Raw genomic sequence first — 19155 nt, 5'->3', positions numbered from 1 at the left:
CCCAGGCTGGAGTGGCAGGATCTCAGCTCACTGAAAGCTCCACCCCCCGGGTTCATGCCATTCTCCTGCCTCAGCCTCCCGAGTAGCTGGGACTACAGGCGCCCACCACAACGCCCAGCTAATTTTTTTGTATTTTTAGTAAAGACAGGGTTTCACCATGTTAGCCAGGATGGTCTCGATCTCCTGACCTTGTGATCCACCTAGGCCTCCCAAAGTGCTGGGATTACAGGCATGAGCCACGGCGCCCAGCATTTTTTTTTTTTGAAATACAGTCTCGCTCTGTCGCCCAGGCTGGAGTGCAATGATACGATCTTGGCTCACTGCAACCTCCATCTTCCGGGTTCACGCCATTCTCCTGCCTCAGCCTCCTAAGTAGCTGGGACTACAGGCACCTGCCACCACACCCGGTTAATTTTTTTTTTTGTATTTTTAGTAGAAACGAGGTTTCACTGTGTTAGCCAGGATAATCTCCATCTCCTGACCTCATGATCCAACCCCCTCAGCCTCCCAAAGTGCTGGGATTACAGGCGTGAGCCACCGCGCCCGGCCTAAAGGTTTTTTTTTTAAGGAAAAGAAGCAAACATAAAATTGTTTAGATTTACCAGCTGTTAACATTTTGTCCCAATTGCTTTAGCACTTTCTATCTATACATACATACAGCTCCACACGTAGAACATTTTGGTGGTTAAAGCATTTGATATATGCAAATATCATGACATTTCACACCTGAATATATCAGCATGTATCTCCTCAGAACAAGACCATTCTCTTACATATTCACAAGACAATTAATACAGAAAATTTATTATTGATGCAAAACTATGTACAATTTAATTTATGGTCCTCAGTGCCATTTCTTTAAAAAAAAAAAAAAACCCAATATTTTAAAATTTCTAAAAAAATCACAATGACTCCCGTTCCCTCTTTTCCCCATCCCCTGGCAACTAACATTCTGCTTTCTGTTTGTATGAATTTGACAACCCTAGGTACCTCATATAAGTGGAGTCGTACAATATTTATCCTTTTCTGACTGGCTTATTTCACTTAGCAGGATGACCTCAGGGTTCATCCATGTTATAGCATATGTCAGAATGAATAATATTTCATTGTATGTATATAATTATATATTTTTTATTCATTCATCTGTCGATGGACATTTGGGTCATTTCCAGTTTGATTATTGTGAATAATGCTGCTGTAAATATGGTGCACAGAAGCCACTTTAAGACCCCGTTTTCAGTTCTTTGGGGGTGTATAATCTGAAGTAGAATTGCTGAATCACATGGTAATTCTATGTTTAAGTTTTTGAGGAATGATCATACCTTTTTTTGTAGCAGCTGTGTCATTTTTCATTTCTGCCAGCAATGCACACGGGTTCACATTTCTCACATCCTCTATCATTTCGTGTTTTCTGATTTTTTTTTTTTTTAAAATAATAGCCATCCTAAGGAGTATGAAGTGCTATTATTACTTTTTTTTTTTTTTCTTTTTTTGAGACAGTGTCTCACTCTGTCACCCAGGCTGGAGTTCAGTGGTGTGACCTCAGCTCACTGCAATGGCCGCCTCCTGGGTTCAAGTGATTCTTCTGCCTCAGTCTCCCAGGTAGCTGGGATTAGAAGTGCCTGCCACCATGCCCAGCTAATTTTTGTATTTTTAGTAGAGATAGGGTTTCAACATATTGGCCAAGCTGGTCTTGAACTCCTGACCTCAAGTGATCCACCCACCTTAGCCTCCCAAAGTGCTGGGATTCCAGGCATGAGCCACTGTGCCCAGCCAAGTGCTCCTATTTCTGAAGCATTTTCATATTATATAATGACATTCATTTTTAATGTCTTTATGAAGTGGATGTAGAAAAGGTGAATTTTATAAAGCAGATAGAATACATGATTCTAAGATTCTGTGCAAAGTAATGAACAATTAAATTTCCTTATATTTGGGAAATGGTTTATCATTTACAAGGGACTTTCACCCCAAATAAATATTTCATCATTGTTCCTCACAGTGAAACCACAAAGAAAGGCAGATATGTCATTTATTAGCCTTACTTAAGGGGGAAAAGAAACTGAGACTCAGAAATATTAAGAAACTTCTATTGCAAGCAGTCTCAGCTCATTTTTAGACGAATGAAGGATAATATAATGAAGAAATAAAAGGTAACATTTTCAAGACCTCACACCACTAGAAAGTAGCAGAGTGCATGTTCTGATCCCATATCTAATGTTTTTTCTCCCACACTACAGTGGCCTCGGAACAGGGGAACGTCTGGAGGGATGGGTTTTGGTGGTAGCTTCTCAATGTAAACTTACTGTGAATGAGAAAGATCTGTATATGTTTTCACTTCTAGTTAATCTCCCGAGTGAAGCCTTTTCTTGACAGGAGGAGGGTGTTTGCTTTTACTACATTACTGCTGCCCCCTGGGGTTTGGAAGAGAAAAAACGTCTCTTCTACCCCTTCTCCACACAAAAAACACAACTCACACACACACGAGCACACGTGCTCACCTCACATTCACACACCACACGTGCACATGTGCCTCAAACACAGACATGCGCGTCTTCCACATGTACCCCCAGCACACACACACACACACCCCACATAAACATCACACGCACGCACGCCACACACACACTCCACACGTGCTCACAAACACACCCTACTCCTTCCTTCCTCCCTGCTTCCAGGAGGGTGTGACCTGTCAAGTTTCTAGAGGGAGGCCAGTTCCCTCCAGGCCACACTGCTTTGTCGATGTTGACTTCTGATACACTTTGGCCTTATGGAGTGGGATGAAGAAAACTAGGAAAATTTCCGGCTTAAACAAAGTCAGGCCTTTAGACTGTGGTTTCATTTTCTGTTGGTTTGTTTGAAGCATTGTGAATCTGTCAATAGCCAGGTACACCCATATCACAATACGGGCAAAATTGAATGCTTTCTGGAAAATCTTCTCTGATTTGCCCTAATCTGTCTCTCTCCATTGACCACAGTGGTGAATGTTGACTCAGGACCAGGAGATAGTGGACAGCCCCACCTAAAAGTTTTGGGGTTTGGGGGCTACTTTGAGTCCCAGAAGAGAGCCTGGGTCTCACTATCATCCTAGGCCATGGAATGACGTGCTCTGCCGTGCAGGCAGAATGTCAGGATTCTTTCATCAACTGACACAGTCAGTGAGCACCTGTAGTCCCAGCTACTAAGGAGGCTGAGGCGGGAGGATCGCTGGAGCCCAGGTGTTCGAGGTTGCAGTGAGCTGTGGTCGGGCCACTGCATTCCAGCCTGGGCAACAGAGCAACACTCCATCTCTTAAAAAAAAAAAAAAATTTCCCGTCATTGTCAAACCACTCACCTTCAAGATTTTTACACGTCAAACCACCCATCTTCAAGATTTTTACACATCAGATTAGGCCAAGTAATTTGATAGCACTTGGATAGCAAGGCTGGAAAAGCAAAGAGGAGGAAGGGTGGTAGGAACTCAGTTACATTAACTCCAGTGTTCATTACTTTGTTTCATTTTGGCTTTTTCTCCCCTAGCTCCTTCTTCACATCGTAGAAACATGGCGTATAGGGCTAGAAGCAAAAGCCGAGATCGGTTCTTTCAGGGCAGCCAAGAATTTCTTGCGTCTGCTTCAGCGTCTGCTGAGAGGTCCTGCACGCCTAGTCCAGATCCGAGCAGCCACAGGGCTTCCCTGGAGGACACGCCTGTGGATGATCTCACCCACAAGTTCACGTATCTGGGGAGTCAGGATCGCGCTCGGCCTTCCTCAGGCTCGTCCAAGGCTACCGATCTCGGAGGAACAAGTCAGGCCGGAGCAAGCCGGAGGTTTTTAGAGAACGGCAGTCAAGAGGACCTCTTGCATGGAAATCCAGGCAACACTTACCTTGCTTCCAATTCAACACCAGCCCCCAAGTGGAAGAGCCCCACATCCTGGACGAACGACCAAGGCGCCAGGAGAAAGACCGTGTTTCCTCCCACGCTGCCTGCCGCCCTCTCTTCTCTTGGCTCTCTGCAAACACCTGAAGCTGTGACCACCAGAAAGGGCGCAGGCTTGCTTTCCTCAGACTACAGGAACATCAATGGCAAAAGTGGAACTCAGGACGTCCAGCCTGGCCCTCTTTTTAATAATAATGCTGATGGAGTGGCCACAGATACAACTTCTACCAGATCCTTAAATTACAAAAGCACAAGCAGCAGTCAGAGAGAAATATCAACACCTAGGACTCAGGATGCTGGACCTGCTTCCCGAGATGTTCAGGCCACTGGCAGAATCACAGATGATGCTGGCCCAAGAGTGGCACTTGTTAATGGTAAATACAAAGGGAAGAAACTTGGGGCTAGTGCATTTGTTCACGATACACCAAATGGCTCTAGTCAAGTGGCAGATAAAACTACTGACGTAGAAAAAACTGGTGCCACTGGTTTTGGCTTCACAATGGCAGTCATGGTGGAGAAAGATAAGTTACGTTCTGGAAGTCAGAGTCTGAGGAGCCTGGTCCCCACCACACCTGGGGAATCCACTGCCTCTGCACAAGTCAGCACTCTGCCTCAGTCACCTGCTGCGCTTTCCTCAAGCAACAGAGCTGCAGTATGGAGGGCCCAGGGGCAGAACTGCACCCAGGTTCCTGTTTCCCCTGCCAGTGAGCTCACAAGGAAGACAACAGGCTCTGCTCAGTGTAAGTCACTGAAGGACAAACGGGCCCCTGTGTCTTGAGTCTGCAGCAGAGTGGCTATGGCTGCTGGGTTTTCCTTGCATGTTCCCCAGTTCTTAAAGGGTAAAGAGTTAGAGGGTTTTGGTTAAGGGGTGGTCTGGTGAGGAGGTTGACTAGTGAAGACAGGGAACGACCAACCAGTAGAACCACAGGGAATAAGCTGCCACATTTATTGACAATAGGAATATTTCAACTATGATTTAAGAAATAAACACAACTTTCACAGGACTCTGAGGTCCACATTTTTGTTTTATGGAGGGGCTGTCTAGACACTCATGAGAAACACATAAATCATAGGAATTTTCTTGAACATGGCCTGCATTTCAGATATTCTTTCCCATTGTGAGACCAAGTGCCTTGATTTTTGGTTTAAACATTACGATCAGCATACATGCATCCTTTTTTGTTTCATAGATTCTTTATCTGATGTCACAAGTACCACATCTTCTAGGGTGGATGATCATGGCTCAAAGGAAATTTGTCTTGACCATCTGTATAAGGGTTGTCCGTTTAATGGTGAGTAACCTAAGGACTTTTCTGTAAGCTTCTACCTTTTGGCCATTGTAAATAACGCTGCTATGAACATGGGTGTGCAAATGTCTTCTCAAAACCTGGCTTTCAATTCTTTTAGATATATACACAGAAGTGGAGTTGGGGGATCATACAGTACTTCTTTTAATTTTTTTTTTTTTGCGGAACTTTTTTTTTTTTTTTTTTTTGAGACAGAGTCTCGCTCTGTCGCCCAGGCTGGAGTGCAGTGGCCGGATCTCAGCTCACTGCAAGCTCCGCCTCCCGGGTTCACGCCATTCTCCTGCCTCAGCCTCCCGAGTAGCTGGGACGACAGGCGCCCGCCACCTCGACCAGCTAGTTTTTTGTATTTTTTTGGTAGAGACGAGGTTTCACCGTGTTAGCTAGGCTGGTCTCGATCTCCTGACCTCGTGATCCACCCGTCTCGGCCTCCCAAAGTGCTGGGATTACAGGCTTGAGCCACCGTGCCCGGCCGCGGAACTATTTTTCATAGTGGCTGTACCATTTTTCTTTCCCACCAGCAATGCACAAGGGTTCACATTTCTCCACATCCTCACCAACACTTGTTCTTTTTGTGTGTATTTGTTTGCCTTTTTTGTTTGTTTGTTTGTTTTGAGACGAAGTCTCGTTCTGTCACCCAGGATGGAGTGCAGCGGTGCAATCTCAGCTCACTGCAACCTCTGCCCCCTGGGTTCAAGTGATTCTCATGCCTCAGCCTCCCAAGTAGCCGGGATTACAGGCGTGTGCCACCACGTCCGGCTAACTTTTGTATTTTTGGTAGAGACGGGGTTTTGGCACATTGGCCAGACTGGTCTTGAACTCCTGACCTCAAGTGATCCACCCGCCTCGGCCTTCTAAAGTGCTGAGATTACAGGCATGAACCACTGCGCCCAGTAACTGTTTGTCTTTGATAGCAGCCATTCTAACAAGTGTGAGTTGTGGACTATAATGAGTGGTTATGTACTTTTCAATCAGCCAAGTCTCAAGTGGGGCCACTCTATGGGTGTCCCTGCAGTGTCTAAACTTGTCTTTTTTGTTAGTTTGTTTTAGAGCTGTCACACATCTTTATTTTGAGTATTTCAAAACAATTTAAACATAATATAATGCAAATTTTGAAAAACAGAACTATTTTCTATCTTCCTGTATTGTAGCTTATAACATCTATTCATTCTTTAGCCGGCATTTCTGCAATGGGTATCTTTTTTATGCCTAGCCCTGTGCCAAATATGCAAAGGGGATGTAAGCTAAACCATAGTGCAGCCTTCTCTTTAGTGACTTTGTAATTAAGGTAGGGCATGAAAATATCCATAAAATGCTAGGCACGGTGGCTTACGCCTGTAATCCCAGAACTTTGGGAGGCTGAGGCAGATAGATCACTTGAGGCCAGGAGTTCAAGACCAGTCTGGCCATCATGGTGAACACCCATCTCTACTAAAAATACAAAAGTTAGCCGGGCGTGGCAGCACAGGCCTGTAATCCCAGCTACTCGGGAGGCTGAGGCAGGGGAATCTCTTGAACCCGGGAGGTGGAGGTTGCAGTGAGCCAAGATCGCGCCACTGCACTCCAGCCTGGGCGACAGAGTGAGTGAGACTCTGCCTCAAAACAAAAACAAAAACAAACAAACAAAAAATCCGCAAATGAGAAAACTGTGTGCAGTAAGTAAAAACGTATACAAAATTAACCCCCAACTGAGTATTGGGTACTGGCTAAAGGAATGCAGAAAATACAAGTCAGATGGAGATGGAGTGAGATTCGTTAGGAGAATCTTTCTGGAAGAGATGAACTGTAGGCCAGGGCTTCAAGGAAATACAGGCTGTTGCCTCTGCTGGAGAGCATTTTGGCTTAATACACTTGGGGGGGTGCAGAAAGGGTAACTAAATTTCTGATTACCTCATATTTCTTTTTTTTTTTTTTTTTTTTGAGACAGAGTCTCGCTCTGACACCCAGGCTGGAGTGCAGTAGCCAGATTTCAGCTCACCGCAAGCTCTGCCTCCCGGGTTCATGCCATTCTTCTTCCTCAGCCTCCCGAGTAGCTGGGACTATAGGCACCCGCCACCACGCCCGGCTAGTTTTTTGTATTTTTTAGTAGAGACGGGGTTTCACCGTGTTAGCCAGGATGGTCTCGATCGCCTGACCTCGTGATCCGCCTGTCTCGGCCTCCCAAAGTGCTGGGATTACAGGCTTGAGCCACTGCGCCCGGCCACCTCATATTTCTATCTGGATAGAGTGACTTTGGGGGTAGTGGAGAATTTTTGTTTTGTTTTGTGTTTTTTTTTTTTTTTTTTTTTTTTTTGAGACAGAATTTCACTCTGTCACCCAGGCTGCGGTGCAGTGGAGTGATCTCGGCTCACTGCAACCTCCACCTCCCAGGTTCAAGTGATTCTCCTGCCTCAGTCTCCCAAGTAGCTGGGATTACAGGCACTCACTAGCATGCTTGGCTAATTTTTGTATTTTTAGTAGAGACAGGATTTCATCATGTTGGCTAGGCTGGTCTTGAACTCCTGGCCTCAATTGATCTGCCTGTCTCGGCCTCCCAAAGTGGTGGGATTACAGGCGTGAGCCGCCACACCTGGCCTGAACTTTTGTTTTCTGATGCATCTCCAAGGTAATGAAGGAACCTGGAAAATGGACACACGGCAATGTCAGCAGGTATAGATGGGACCTGTCTGGCAGGGGGCAGGCAGGAATGGATGGGGAAAGCTGGCAGTGAACTTGACTGAATTGTTTAGAATCCCCGCTCAACAGTCCCTCAGACCCCCTCTTTGTCTTTGTAGGTAGCTGCAGCAAAGTCCACTTCCATCTGCCTTACCGGTGGCAGATGTTTATTGGTGAAACCTGGACGGACTTCAAGCCCATGGAGATGATCGAGGAAGCCTACTCTGACCCCAGAATCCACGTGTAAGTTGGTGACTGTACTCTGGCTTTCAAGAGTCCAACATTATCAAAGGGAAGCATTAGTGCTATTCTTAGGGGAAAAAGAAAAAAACACTCTTCCATCGGAATCCCATTCCAGATACTTCTTGAGATAAAAATGGCAAGTGCCTGCCAAGTTAATGAAGGGAAAACACTGTTGGGTGGATTTGAGGTCACACTGAGCCTGGCTAATACTAGAGATCCTGGGAATGTCTGCTAACTCAAATGAATCAAACGGTGACATGATTATTTGTTTAGTTGATAGTTGTCTGTGTCCTGCAGAAAAACACAATGCAGAGGCTGGTTTGTATCCTGATCAATTCATCATGGAACTATTAAAAGTACTAAATGATTTAGGATGAAAGAGCCTTTGGCTTAACTTCATAGTTTAAAAACATGATTTGAATAATTTCATATAGTTTTAGTGTGGAATTTTGTTGTGGACTTTAGCATTTAATACCTTCCTTATGTTTGCTATTTTCTCTAGCCTGGAGTTGTCTAAGAGGGTACCTTACATTTCTGCTTCTGGCTGAGCATCGTTGTTCATGCTTATAATCCTAGCACTTTGGGAGGCTGAGGCAGGAGGATCACTTGAGCTCAGGAGTTTGAGATTAGTCTGGGCAACATGATGAAACCCTGTCTCTACCAACAATACAAAAACTAGCCAGGCATGGTGGCATGCACCTATGGTCCTAGCTACTCGGGAGGCTGATGTGAGAGGATCACTGGGGCCCAAGAAGTAGAGGCTGCAGTGAGCCGTGATTGTGCCACCACACTCCAGCCTGGAAGACAGAGTGAGACCCTGTCTCAAAAATAAGTAAAAACATTTCTCCTTCTGGAAGAGCTGAAATGGGTGATACCCATATGACCATATTTATCTATGGTGTGCAAGGATATAAGAAACATCCCAGTTTAACAAGGAAATTCTTTAGGGGGAAAAGTTACATTACTTTTCATCATATGAGAATTTAGTGATTTGGGGGTGGGAATTCTGTGTTGCTGCATTTTACCACTAGAGGGCGACATCAGCTATTTTCTTGTTGCTATGTCTCTATTTCCGCCCCCAGGCAAGTGAAGAGCAGGGTTTCTCTACCTGAGCACTACTGACATTTTGGGCCAGATAGTTGTTTGCTCTCAGGGCTGTTTAGCGCTATTCCTAGCCTCAAAACACAGATGACAGGAAGCACCACCCCCCACCAGCCCTGCTGGTTGTCATAACCCAAAATGTCTTCAGATGTTGTAAAATATCCACGGAGGTCAAAATCGTTCCTGATTGAGAACCACTGATCTAAGAGGTCTTTTTTTAGAGCAGCAGTTCTCAAACTTTTTGGTCAGAGAACTCCTCAACACTTAAAATGTATTCAGGATCCAAGGCCGGGCGCGGTGGCTTATGCCTGTAATCCCAGCACTTTGGGAGGCCAAGGCGGGCAGATCACAAAGTCAGGAGTTTGAGACCAGCCTGGCCAACATAGTGAAACCCCATCTCTACTAAAAAAAAATACAAAATGTTAGCTGGGCGTGGTGGTGGGCGCCTGTAATTCCAGCTACTTGGGAGGCTGAGGCAGGAGAATAGCTTGAACCCAGGAGGCAGAGGTTGCAGTGAGCCGAGATTGCGCCACTGCACTCCAGTCCAGGCAACAGAGCGAGACTCTCTCTGTCTCGAAAGAAAAAAAAATGTATTCAGGATCCCAAAGAATTTCTGTTTATGTGGAATATAGCTATCAATATTTACCATATTAAAAATTAAAACAGAACAATTACATATTTGATTCACTTAAAAATAAGAATAAGCTTGCTATATGTTAACATAATGAAATGTTTCATGTAACTATATTTAATACTATATACATACTCATGTATGCCCATTTAATATACATACCCAGATATATAACTGTGTGTATTTATATATGTATATATAATATTTATATGGATAATTATAAAATAACTGTTTTCCAAAACAAAAAATTTATTGAGAGGAATTTTATATTTTTGCAAAATAATGTCTGGCATGATAGAAGAAACTAGATTCTCATATCTGCTTCCTTATTCAATCTGCTGTGAAATCATATATTGTATAGCCTCTGGAAAATTTTGTCGTGTATTCATGAGAGAATGAAAGTGAAAAAAGCAAATAATGTTTAATGTTATTATGAAAATAACTTTAACCTTGCCAAATTTCCACAACGGTCTCCACATTTTGATAACGATTTAAATAATAATAAATAATTTAAAAAATGGACCAAACGTGAGTTTCTAACTTACTTTCTAACATTGAGCCAATCAGGAGTTTTGTGGGCATAGTTTTATTTTGGGATTTTTCTGAAGGAAGAATGCACCATGTGACACCATTAATTATGTGGTGCAGGCAAGTCACTTTCCTTTTCCTCTCTGCGTTTCCATGTTTCTTTTATGTATAGGACCTGGAGCTATGGAAAGAAAACTTGAAGATCTATTTTAGCCCTGAAAGTTTAATTCTGCGCTCTCATTAGGGAAGACGAGATTGTAGAAAACAGGGGTCTATGAAACATTATGTTAACTTAATACTTTTCTCTCTCAGCTGTTCTGTAGGAAGTTATACAATCAATTTTCGGGAAATGAGTTGTGATTTCATTCCTATCCGACGCCTTTCCACTCCTTCTTCTGTCACCAAGCCAGCCAATTCTGTCTTCACCACCAAATGGATTTGGTATTGGAAGAATGAATCTGGCACATGGATTCAGTATGGAGAAGAGGTGAGCACTGTTCCTCTTTGTAGAGGGCTCTTGTTTAAACTTGTCAACTTAAAAAGAACACTATTGGCTGGGCGCGGTGGCTCACGCCTGTAATCCCAGCACTTTGGGAGGCCAAGGCAGGTGAATCATCTGAGGTCAGGAGTTTGAGACCAGCCTGGCCAACATGGTGAAACCCCATCTCTATTAAAAATACAAAAATTAGCCGGGCGTGGTGGCATGTGCGTATAATCCTGGCTACTCCAGAGGCTGAGGCAGGAGAATCTCCTGAACCCGGGAGGTGGAGGTTGTAGTGAGCTGAGATTACGCCACTGCATTCCAGCCTGGGGGATGGAGTGAGACTCTGTCTCCAAAATAAATGAATAAATAAATAAAATAAAAAGAACACTATTAATAAAATGTTTGACGCCTATGTTGTTACCCATGGAGTGTGGGAGAGGAAGTGGTATTTTTTTACTTTGTACACAGCTATATTCAATATTTTTTCAGCAAGCATGTACTCCAGTTGCAGTCATACATTAAAGTATATATTAATTTTAATTTTAATTTTAATTTTTTTTGAGATGGAGTTTCACTCTTGTCACCCATGCTGGAGTGCAATGGCATAATCTTGGCTCACTGCAACCTCCACTTCCTGGGTTCAAGCGATCTTCCTGCCTCAGCCTCCCGAGTAGCTGGGATTACAGGCATGCACCACCACACCCAGCTAATTTTTGTATTTTTAGTAGACATGGGGTTTCACATGTTGGACAGGCTAGTCTTGAACTCCTGACCTCAGGTTATCTGCCCACCTTGGCCTCCCAAAGTGTTGGGATTACAGACGTGAGCCTCTGTGCCTGGCCATATATTAATTATTTTTAAGGAATCACTTGAGACGTGTCAGCTGCACTTCCCTCTTTCCTCACCATCAGAGGGGAGAGTGGAACCTTGAGATAGCTTTCTATGTATAAACGCATAGATATACAGAGGCTACTGCTTTGAGCTGGAAAAGAGGGCGAGAGTGAGAACTTAAAGGACCATATGGATGATGGCATGGTTAATTAGACCAGGGCATGTGTTAATTCACTAATGCAGTGAAACCACATCTGGTACAGATAGTCACTACTCTTCAGTCAGAGTCTGGATTTAGATGGACTTAAAGGACTAGAACTAGAAGATTCTAGGCTGACCCATAGTGGGGGCATAGTAATAGGGGATGGAAGTTTAGATAAGCAGAGCTTCTGTCCTTCTGTCTCAGTGTCCCTTCCTCCCTTCAACTCATAGATTAAAGAGAGAAAGAAAGCAGACCTTAAGCAGGTAATGAAATCAGGGTGGGCCGGGCACGGTGGCTCAAGCCTGTAATCCCAGCACTTTGGGAGGCCGAGACGGGCGGATCACGAGGTCAGGAGATCGAGACCATCCTGGTTAACATGGTGAAATCCCGTCTCTACTAAAAAATACAAAAAACTAGCTGGGCGAGGTGGCGGACGCCTGTAGTCCCAGCTACTCGGGAGGCTGAGGCAGGAGAATTGCTTGAACCTGGAGGCAGAGGTTGCAGTGAGCCGAGATTGCACCACTGTACTCCAGGCTGGGTGACAAAGTGAGACTCCATCTCAAAAAAAAAAAAAAAGATAATGCAGGGACAAAGAAATGGCAGCGTAAGGTTCTACATATTTAGGTTGGTGTAAAATTACTTTTGGGTTGGTGGTAATTACTTTTAATAGCAAAAACAGTGATTACTTTTGCACTGAACTAATAGTTACAATCAGTGGGTTATACATTTGGTTCTGAGCTGCCTAACTGCCAAAGCAAACCAAATACTTGGGAGAGGCACTGCTCTGTTATGTTAGTGAGGCCTGAGAAAAACACCTCCTATAGTGGGCCACATGGCAGGAACCCTGTGTGCTGTGGTGAGGTCCTCAACCACAAACAGCCCTACCATGAATTCGTCTGCATGTTGATTTCCAAACTGTCTTAGCAGCAGATACATTTTATCAAACCATCTTTCAAAGACCTTAAAGGAGCCAATGAGAGTAGAGCAGGGCTGCCCTGGTGGAATAGGATAGGGGCTCAGAGTGGTCTCCTGGGCCCCTCCTTGTTGCTCTCCTCTCTCCTGTGGTGGCCCATGTAGGATCTTTGCGGAACAGAGTTCTGCTGAAACTCCCATGTGTGTGAAAACGCCTATGATATTAAACTTTGCACAGATTCTTTGTATGCTCAAGCCAAGGATGATGTCAAATAAGCGATTCTGTCAGGCACCTGTGGAAATAAAATTATAAACCCAAATTAGCCTTGGTTAAAATAAAAATAAGCTATAGGTCTTGATTTTTTATATCAAATAATTGGAATTTTCAGTAAGATATAAAGGGGAAAGGTTGGCAAACATTTGCATTCTAGTTACATCAAGGTTCCAGGAGGCCAGGCGTGGTGGCTCATGTCAGTAATCCCAGCACTTTGGGAGGCCAAGGCGGGTGGATCACCTGAGGTCAGGAGTTCAAGACCAGCCTGGCCAACATGGTGAAACTATGTCTCTATTAAAAATACACACAGAAAATTAGCTGGGCGTGGTGGTGCCCACCTGTAATCCCAGCTACTTGGGAGGCTGAGACAGGAAAATCGCTTGAACCCAGGCGGTAGGGGTTGCAGTGACCCAAGATTGTGCCACTACACTCCAGCCTGGGTGACAGAGTAAGACTCAAAAAAAAAAAAAAAAAGTTTCAAGAACCAAAAAGAACTATTCGGGGGAAAGAGAGTATTTAAATTTAAATTTAAATTTACACAAGTTCAATCATGTTCCCTAATAAAACATCAAGAAACTTCCTGAGCTTTTTTTTTTTTTTTTTGAGACAGAGTTTTGCTCTTGTTACCCAGGCTAGAGTGCAATGTTGTGATCTCGGCTCACTGCAACCTCTGCCTCCCAGGTTCAAGCAATTCTCCTGCCTCAGCTTCCCAAGTAGCTGGTATTACAGGCACCCACCACCATGCCTGGCTAATTTTTTGTATTTTTGGTTGAGACGGGGTTTCACCATGTTGGCCAGGCTGGTCTCAAACTCCTGACCTCAGGTGATCTGCCTGCCTCAGCCTCCCAAAGTGCTGGGATTACGGGCGTGAGCCACCATGCCCAGCCCTTCCTGAGTTTTTTTTTTTTTTTTTTTTTTTTTTTTTTGAGACGGAGTCTCGCTCTGTCGCCCAGCCCAGGCTGGAGTGCAGTGGCGCGATCTCGGCTCACTGCAAGCTCCGCCTCCCGGGTTCACGCCATTCTCCTGCCTCAGCCTCCCGAGTAGCTGGGACTACAGGCGCCTGCCACCTCGCCCGGCTAGTTTTTTGTATTTTTTAGTAGAGACGGGGTTTCACCGTGTTAGCCAGGATGGTCTCGATCTCCTGACCTCGTGATCCGCCCGTCTCGGCCTCCCAAAGTGCTGGGATTCCTGAGTTTTTTAATACAAAGTTCTTTCTGGGACATTTAGTCTGTGTTAGCTGTAGAGTTTTTATTTTATTTATTTTTATATTCTGGATTCCCATGAAAACTGTAGAGTTTTTAGAATGTAACATTCAATCTGCAAACACGTGAATATTGTATTCATTAAATGTGACGTGGGTCTGTTGGATGTTCACTGAAGATGTGAATGAACTCTTACTATCATACTAATAAGACCCATCATTACATAAACTGAGTTGGCTCTAGTTATTAAAAAAAAAAAAAGGAAAAATCAGGTCCTGGATTTAATGTTTTCCTTGCTGGGTATCCAAGTAAAATTAAAATAATGTTTCTGGGAGATTTGAACCCCACATATCAGGAGCAACCTGGTTTCTTTCATGGGTCAATACATTATGGTCCAAGTTTGCAGCCCTTTGGTGACCTGCCTTGAGCCAGTGTACGGGCTAAAATATTTAGAGAAAAGAGTGGACTGTGTAGCCTTCAGCCAGTGCTCCATAGCTTTTATTTCTTGTAACTGAATTTTGAATAAGTCAGGCAACTAAGAGTCCTGGGTTGGAACCTCTCTAAGGGGACCTTGAGGTGTAGAAATTTTTGCCAACAAGTAGGTACATATGCTTTGATTATGAGCTCTCTGGGAGGTAAAATAGATATCCTTTTACGGAAATTGATGTACTTAACCAGGACTCATACCTACATAGATGGTGGGCAGGGAAAGGGTGTGGTATTAGGAGAAGTGATGATTGAATCGATGGGCAGCTGGGCAGGAATGGTGTAGGGTAGAGTGATAGCAGGGCTGACAGGAGGGCAGAGCCTGGGAGTCATTGGATGTGCACCAGGTAGGGAGTGCAGATTCAGGTCTTCGAAGATGTTTACCAGCAAAGTAGCTAAGCTTAGCAGCTGTGGAAGCTGGTGTTGAGAAACAGCGGGAGGCTATGGCCTGAGAGACCCTCTCAGAGCGAGGACAAGCCACAGCTCTAGAAAAGCCAAGGTTGAGGCAATCATTGACACCCAGGATATAAGCTAAGACCCGTTTACTGCAACTGAAACATAGATTCAAGTCTTGTGGGGAATAAATAATTGGCGGCTGTATGATTTATTCATTTATTCAGACCTGGAGTAACAGTACTGTACTCTAGGACACATGATGGCTATTAAATTAATGGTAGCTAAAAGGTCAATGAGACATCTTGCAAGGCTGTCACTATCTGTCACTTAAGAGTATGGGACAACTGTAGCTTAGGATTGCCAAAGAACTGGGGCCAGCTCAGCACAGATATGACTGATTTTCAGATACCACCAAAAAAGACTCATCGTTACAAGAATACCTTACGATACCTTTACAATAGAAACACCTGGTAATTACTTGTGTGACCTCTTGACCATAACATACCCATGACATGGGCATGTTCCTGCTGTCCTATTAGTCTTACAATAGCGAGGGTTGAATGAACCAGCCTATACAGCAAGCAGTGCCTGACACTCATCTCTGATGTGGACTAAACCAAGGGGAAATGTTACCCTGGAGGACTTTACCACCTATCAGCGTTCATGAACATGACAAGTGCAGTGTGAGGGCAAGGCTAGAGAAGGTCAGAGTGGAGCCATGCTAGGCTGTGCAGATGCCCAGACACTGACTTACTGGCCCTGTGCTGTCCAGTATGACAACCACTTGCCATATGTGGCAATTTCATTTTAAACTTTAATTAAACACATAAAAAATTAAGAAATCAGTTCCATGGTCACTGTAGTCACATTTTCAGTGTTTTATAGCCACATATAGCTTGACTACTGAAGGAGTTAAAAATATGCCACTCTGGGCCAGGCGCAGTGGCTTATGCCTATAATTCCAGCACTTTGGGAGGCTGAGGCAGGCGGATCACGAGGTCAGGAGATCGAGACCATCCTGGCTAACACAGTGAAACCCTGTCTCTACTAAAAATACAAAAGAATTAGACGGGCGTGGTGGCGGGCGCTTGTAGTCCCAGCTACTTGGGAGGCTGAGACAGGAGAATGGCGTGAACCCAGGAGGCGGAGCTTGCAGTGAGCGGAGATTGCGCCACTGCACTCTAGCTTGGGCGACAGAGCAAGACTCTGTCTCAAAAAAAAAAAAAAAAGCCAATCTGGCATATTGACTATTTTGAGTTAAAAGCACTTGAAAAACAGCAGGTGCAAGATGATCACTCTGACCTTCTGTTACTTAAAAGCAGGAGATGAAATTCCTATGTGAAAGATGTTCTTCCCTGGCTGGGCATGGTGGCCCACACCTGTAATCCCAGCACTTTGGGAGGCTGAGGCAGGCTGATTACTTGAGGTCAGGATTTGGAGACCAGCCTGGCCAACACAGCGAAACCCCATCTCTACTAAAAATACAAGAATCAGCCAGGCGTGGTGGTGCATGCCTGTAATCCCAGCTACCCGGGAGGCTGAGGCAGGATAATCGCTTGAACCCAGGAGGTGGAAGTTGCAGTGAGCTGAGATCATGCCATTGCACTCCAGCCTGGGTGACAGAGATTCATTGAGTCTCAAAATAATAATAATAATAATAAAGAAAGAAAGAGATCCTCCCTATACCAGAATGAAAGTAGCATTCTTATCATCAAAGCCAGGAAACCTGTGCAAACAAATCCTATTAGACAAATCTTCATCCTCCTGGACACTTCTCCACCAAATTAACTTCCCTAGCCAAAGCCCCTTTGCCTCATCCCGTTTTCATAACCTATGACTCTTTGTCTAATTCAATACAAGTGTTTGTCTCTAACTGCAGCTTTGGGTCTTCACTTTCTTGTGAAGTCTCCTATGCCATGTAAAACTTGTATTAAATGAACGTGTATGCTTTTCTCCTGTTGGTCTTTTTGTATATAAATTTATGGAGTACAAATGTAATTTTGTTATATGCATAGATTACCTAGTAGTAAAGTCAGGGCTTTTAGGGTGTCCCTCACCTGAATAATATACACTGTACCCATTAAGTAATTTTTCATCATCTACTCGCCTCCCAACCTGCCCTATCCTGAGTCTCCACTGTCATTCCTATCGTGGTCTTATGTCAATTTAACGCTCAGATCCAGCCAAAATACTGTAAAAGGTAGAGGTGAAATTTTGCTTCCCTGGCCGGGTGCTGTAGCTCACACCTGTAATCCCAGCACTTTGGGAGGCCGAGGCAGGCAGATCACCTGAGGAGTTCGAAACCAGCCTGATCAATACAGTGAAACCCCATCTCTACTAAAAATACAAAAATTAGCTGGGGTGTGGTGACATGCGCTTGTAATCCCAGCTATTCAGTAGGCTGAGGCAGGAGAATCGAACCCAGGAGGCGGAGGTTGCAGTGAGCCAAGATTGTGCCACTGCACTCCAGCCTGGGCAACAGAGGGAGAGGGAGACCCTGTCTCAAAAAAAAAAAAAAAAAAAAAAAGAAAAGAAAGAAAAAGAAAGAAAGAAAGAAATTAATTTTGCCTCCCCTACATATAATCTAGGACAGCGCAGAGAACATTTTCATCACCACAGAATGTTCTAGTGAACAGCACTGGTCTAGACCCTAGAGCCTTGCTAGTCAAAGTGAGGTCCACAGACCAGCAGCATCAGCCTCAGCATCACCCAGGAGCTGACTGAAGTATGGAATCTAAATCGTCCCCAACTTCCCAGAATCATATCTGTACTTTAATATGATCTCTGGGGCACTCACATGTATGTCAAAGTTTGAAAGTCTCTGGCCTTTTAAGTGAGGAACAGAGTGGGTTTTACAGAGCTGAGCAGGCAGTGGATGGATACAGGGCTTCAGCTGTAGGGATGGGAAATTGGGAAGCGATTCAGTTAGTGGTCAAACCAGGGGATATCAAGGTGCCAAAGCTGTTCCACCCGCCCCACATCATGCCAGAGGTGTTTTGCCCGAGGAAGGCATAGGGTTTACCAGGCACCATCGAATCACAGCAGCAATCTCTTTTACAATCGCTCTGATAGATACTATCCACACAGCTGTGGCAACAAGCATCTTCATGATATGAATTAATTGTTGGCTGCTGTAAGTTAGAACATTCTGCTAAAGTCAGCATCGTTGTCCCTTCCACCCTTAGTACTGGTTCTACCTCCTGAAACACATTCAAGTTTATTGCCACTTTGCCCTGTGTACAAATATTTGAACACTGCTTTCTGGTCCCACCATGCTCCACTCCAGGATAAAGAGACCCAGCTCAGGCCTTTCTCTGTCCAGGACATTTTCCTTAGACACTTTCATTCTGTTGCCCTCTGCTTACAACCAGCAGGCATTTCCATTAGGGAAGAGGAAGGGGTGTGGGTCTAGCTGAAAGCCCAAGAGTCTGGAATGTCATTTAAAAAAGGAACTGTGAGCCCCTCCCCACCACGGCTGCCTGGAAAAATTTGCTGTCATTAACTCCTTTGTTCTAAATCACAGGAAACAAGTGTCTCCTCACCATTATATACAGGGAACCCCTGCTGTTAGGGGTGTACATCTAATCTCCCCTGATTGGCCAGGGTGGCCGCTGGAATGAGGGCAGTGGATCAGTGGCCTAGCCTGCCCCCTTGCTAAAATCAACTCATTTCCCTTTTACCACCCATTCTGATGTTTGCATGCTTTCTATATGCTTTGAGACTAGAGATTATAGCTTTACATTTGCGGGGTATGCCTCATCCCTTCCTTCTTTCCTTCCTTCCTTCCTTCCTTCCTCCCTCCCTCCCTCCCTCCCTCCCTCTCTCCCTTTCTTCCTGCTTTCCTTCCTTCCTTCCCTCCTTCCTTCCTTCCTTCCTTCCTTCCTTCCTTCCTTCCTTCCTTCCTTCCTTCCTTCCTTCCTTCCTTCCTTCCTTCCTTCCTCTTCTCTTTCTTCTCTTTTTTCTTTTCTTTTTTTTTTGAGATGG

The 19155-nt window shown here is 44.5% G+C and overlaps 1 protein-coding gene across 2 annotated transcripts in view; it reads left to right on the top strand.

Moving 5' to 3' along the window:
- ZC3HAV1 (zinc finger CCCH-type containing, antiviral 1) overlaps positions 1-19155 on the top strand; it is a 74400-nt gene that overhangs the window by 32659 nt on the left and 22586 nt on the right. Inside the window, exons 4-7 of one of the 2 annotated variants that reach the window (XM_015135016.3) lie at positions 3523-4296; positions 5113-5214; positions 8001-8124; positions 10697-10871. In XM_015135016.3, the coding sequence (XP_014990502.3) occupies positions 3523-4296; positions 5113-5214; positions 8001-8124; positions 10697-10871 (1175 nt within the window). Of the gene's footprint in view, positions 1-3522; positions 4663-5112; positions 5215-8000; positions 8125-10696; positions 10872-19155 lie in introns of both variants that reach the window. The other variant, XM_015135015.3, reaches the window with a different exon arrangement.

This window comes from Macaca mulatta, chromosome 3, assembly GCF_049350105.2.
Source record: "Macaca mulatta isolate MMU2019108-1 chromosome 3, T2T-MMU8v2.0, whole genome shotgun sequence".
Lineage (NCBI taxonomy): Eukaryota > Metazoa > Chordata > Mammalia > Primates > Cercopithecidae > Macaca > Macaca mulatta.
The sequence above is the reverse complement of the archived record's forward strand: the minus strand, read 5'-3'. Positions and strand labels throughout refer to the sequence as shown.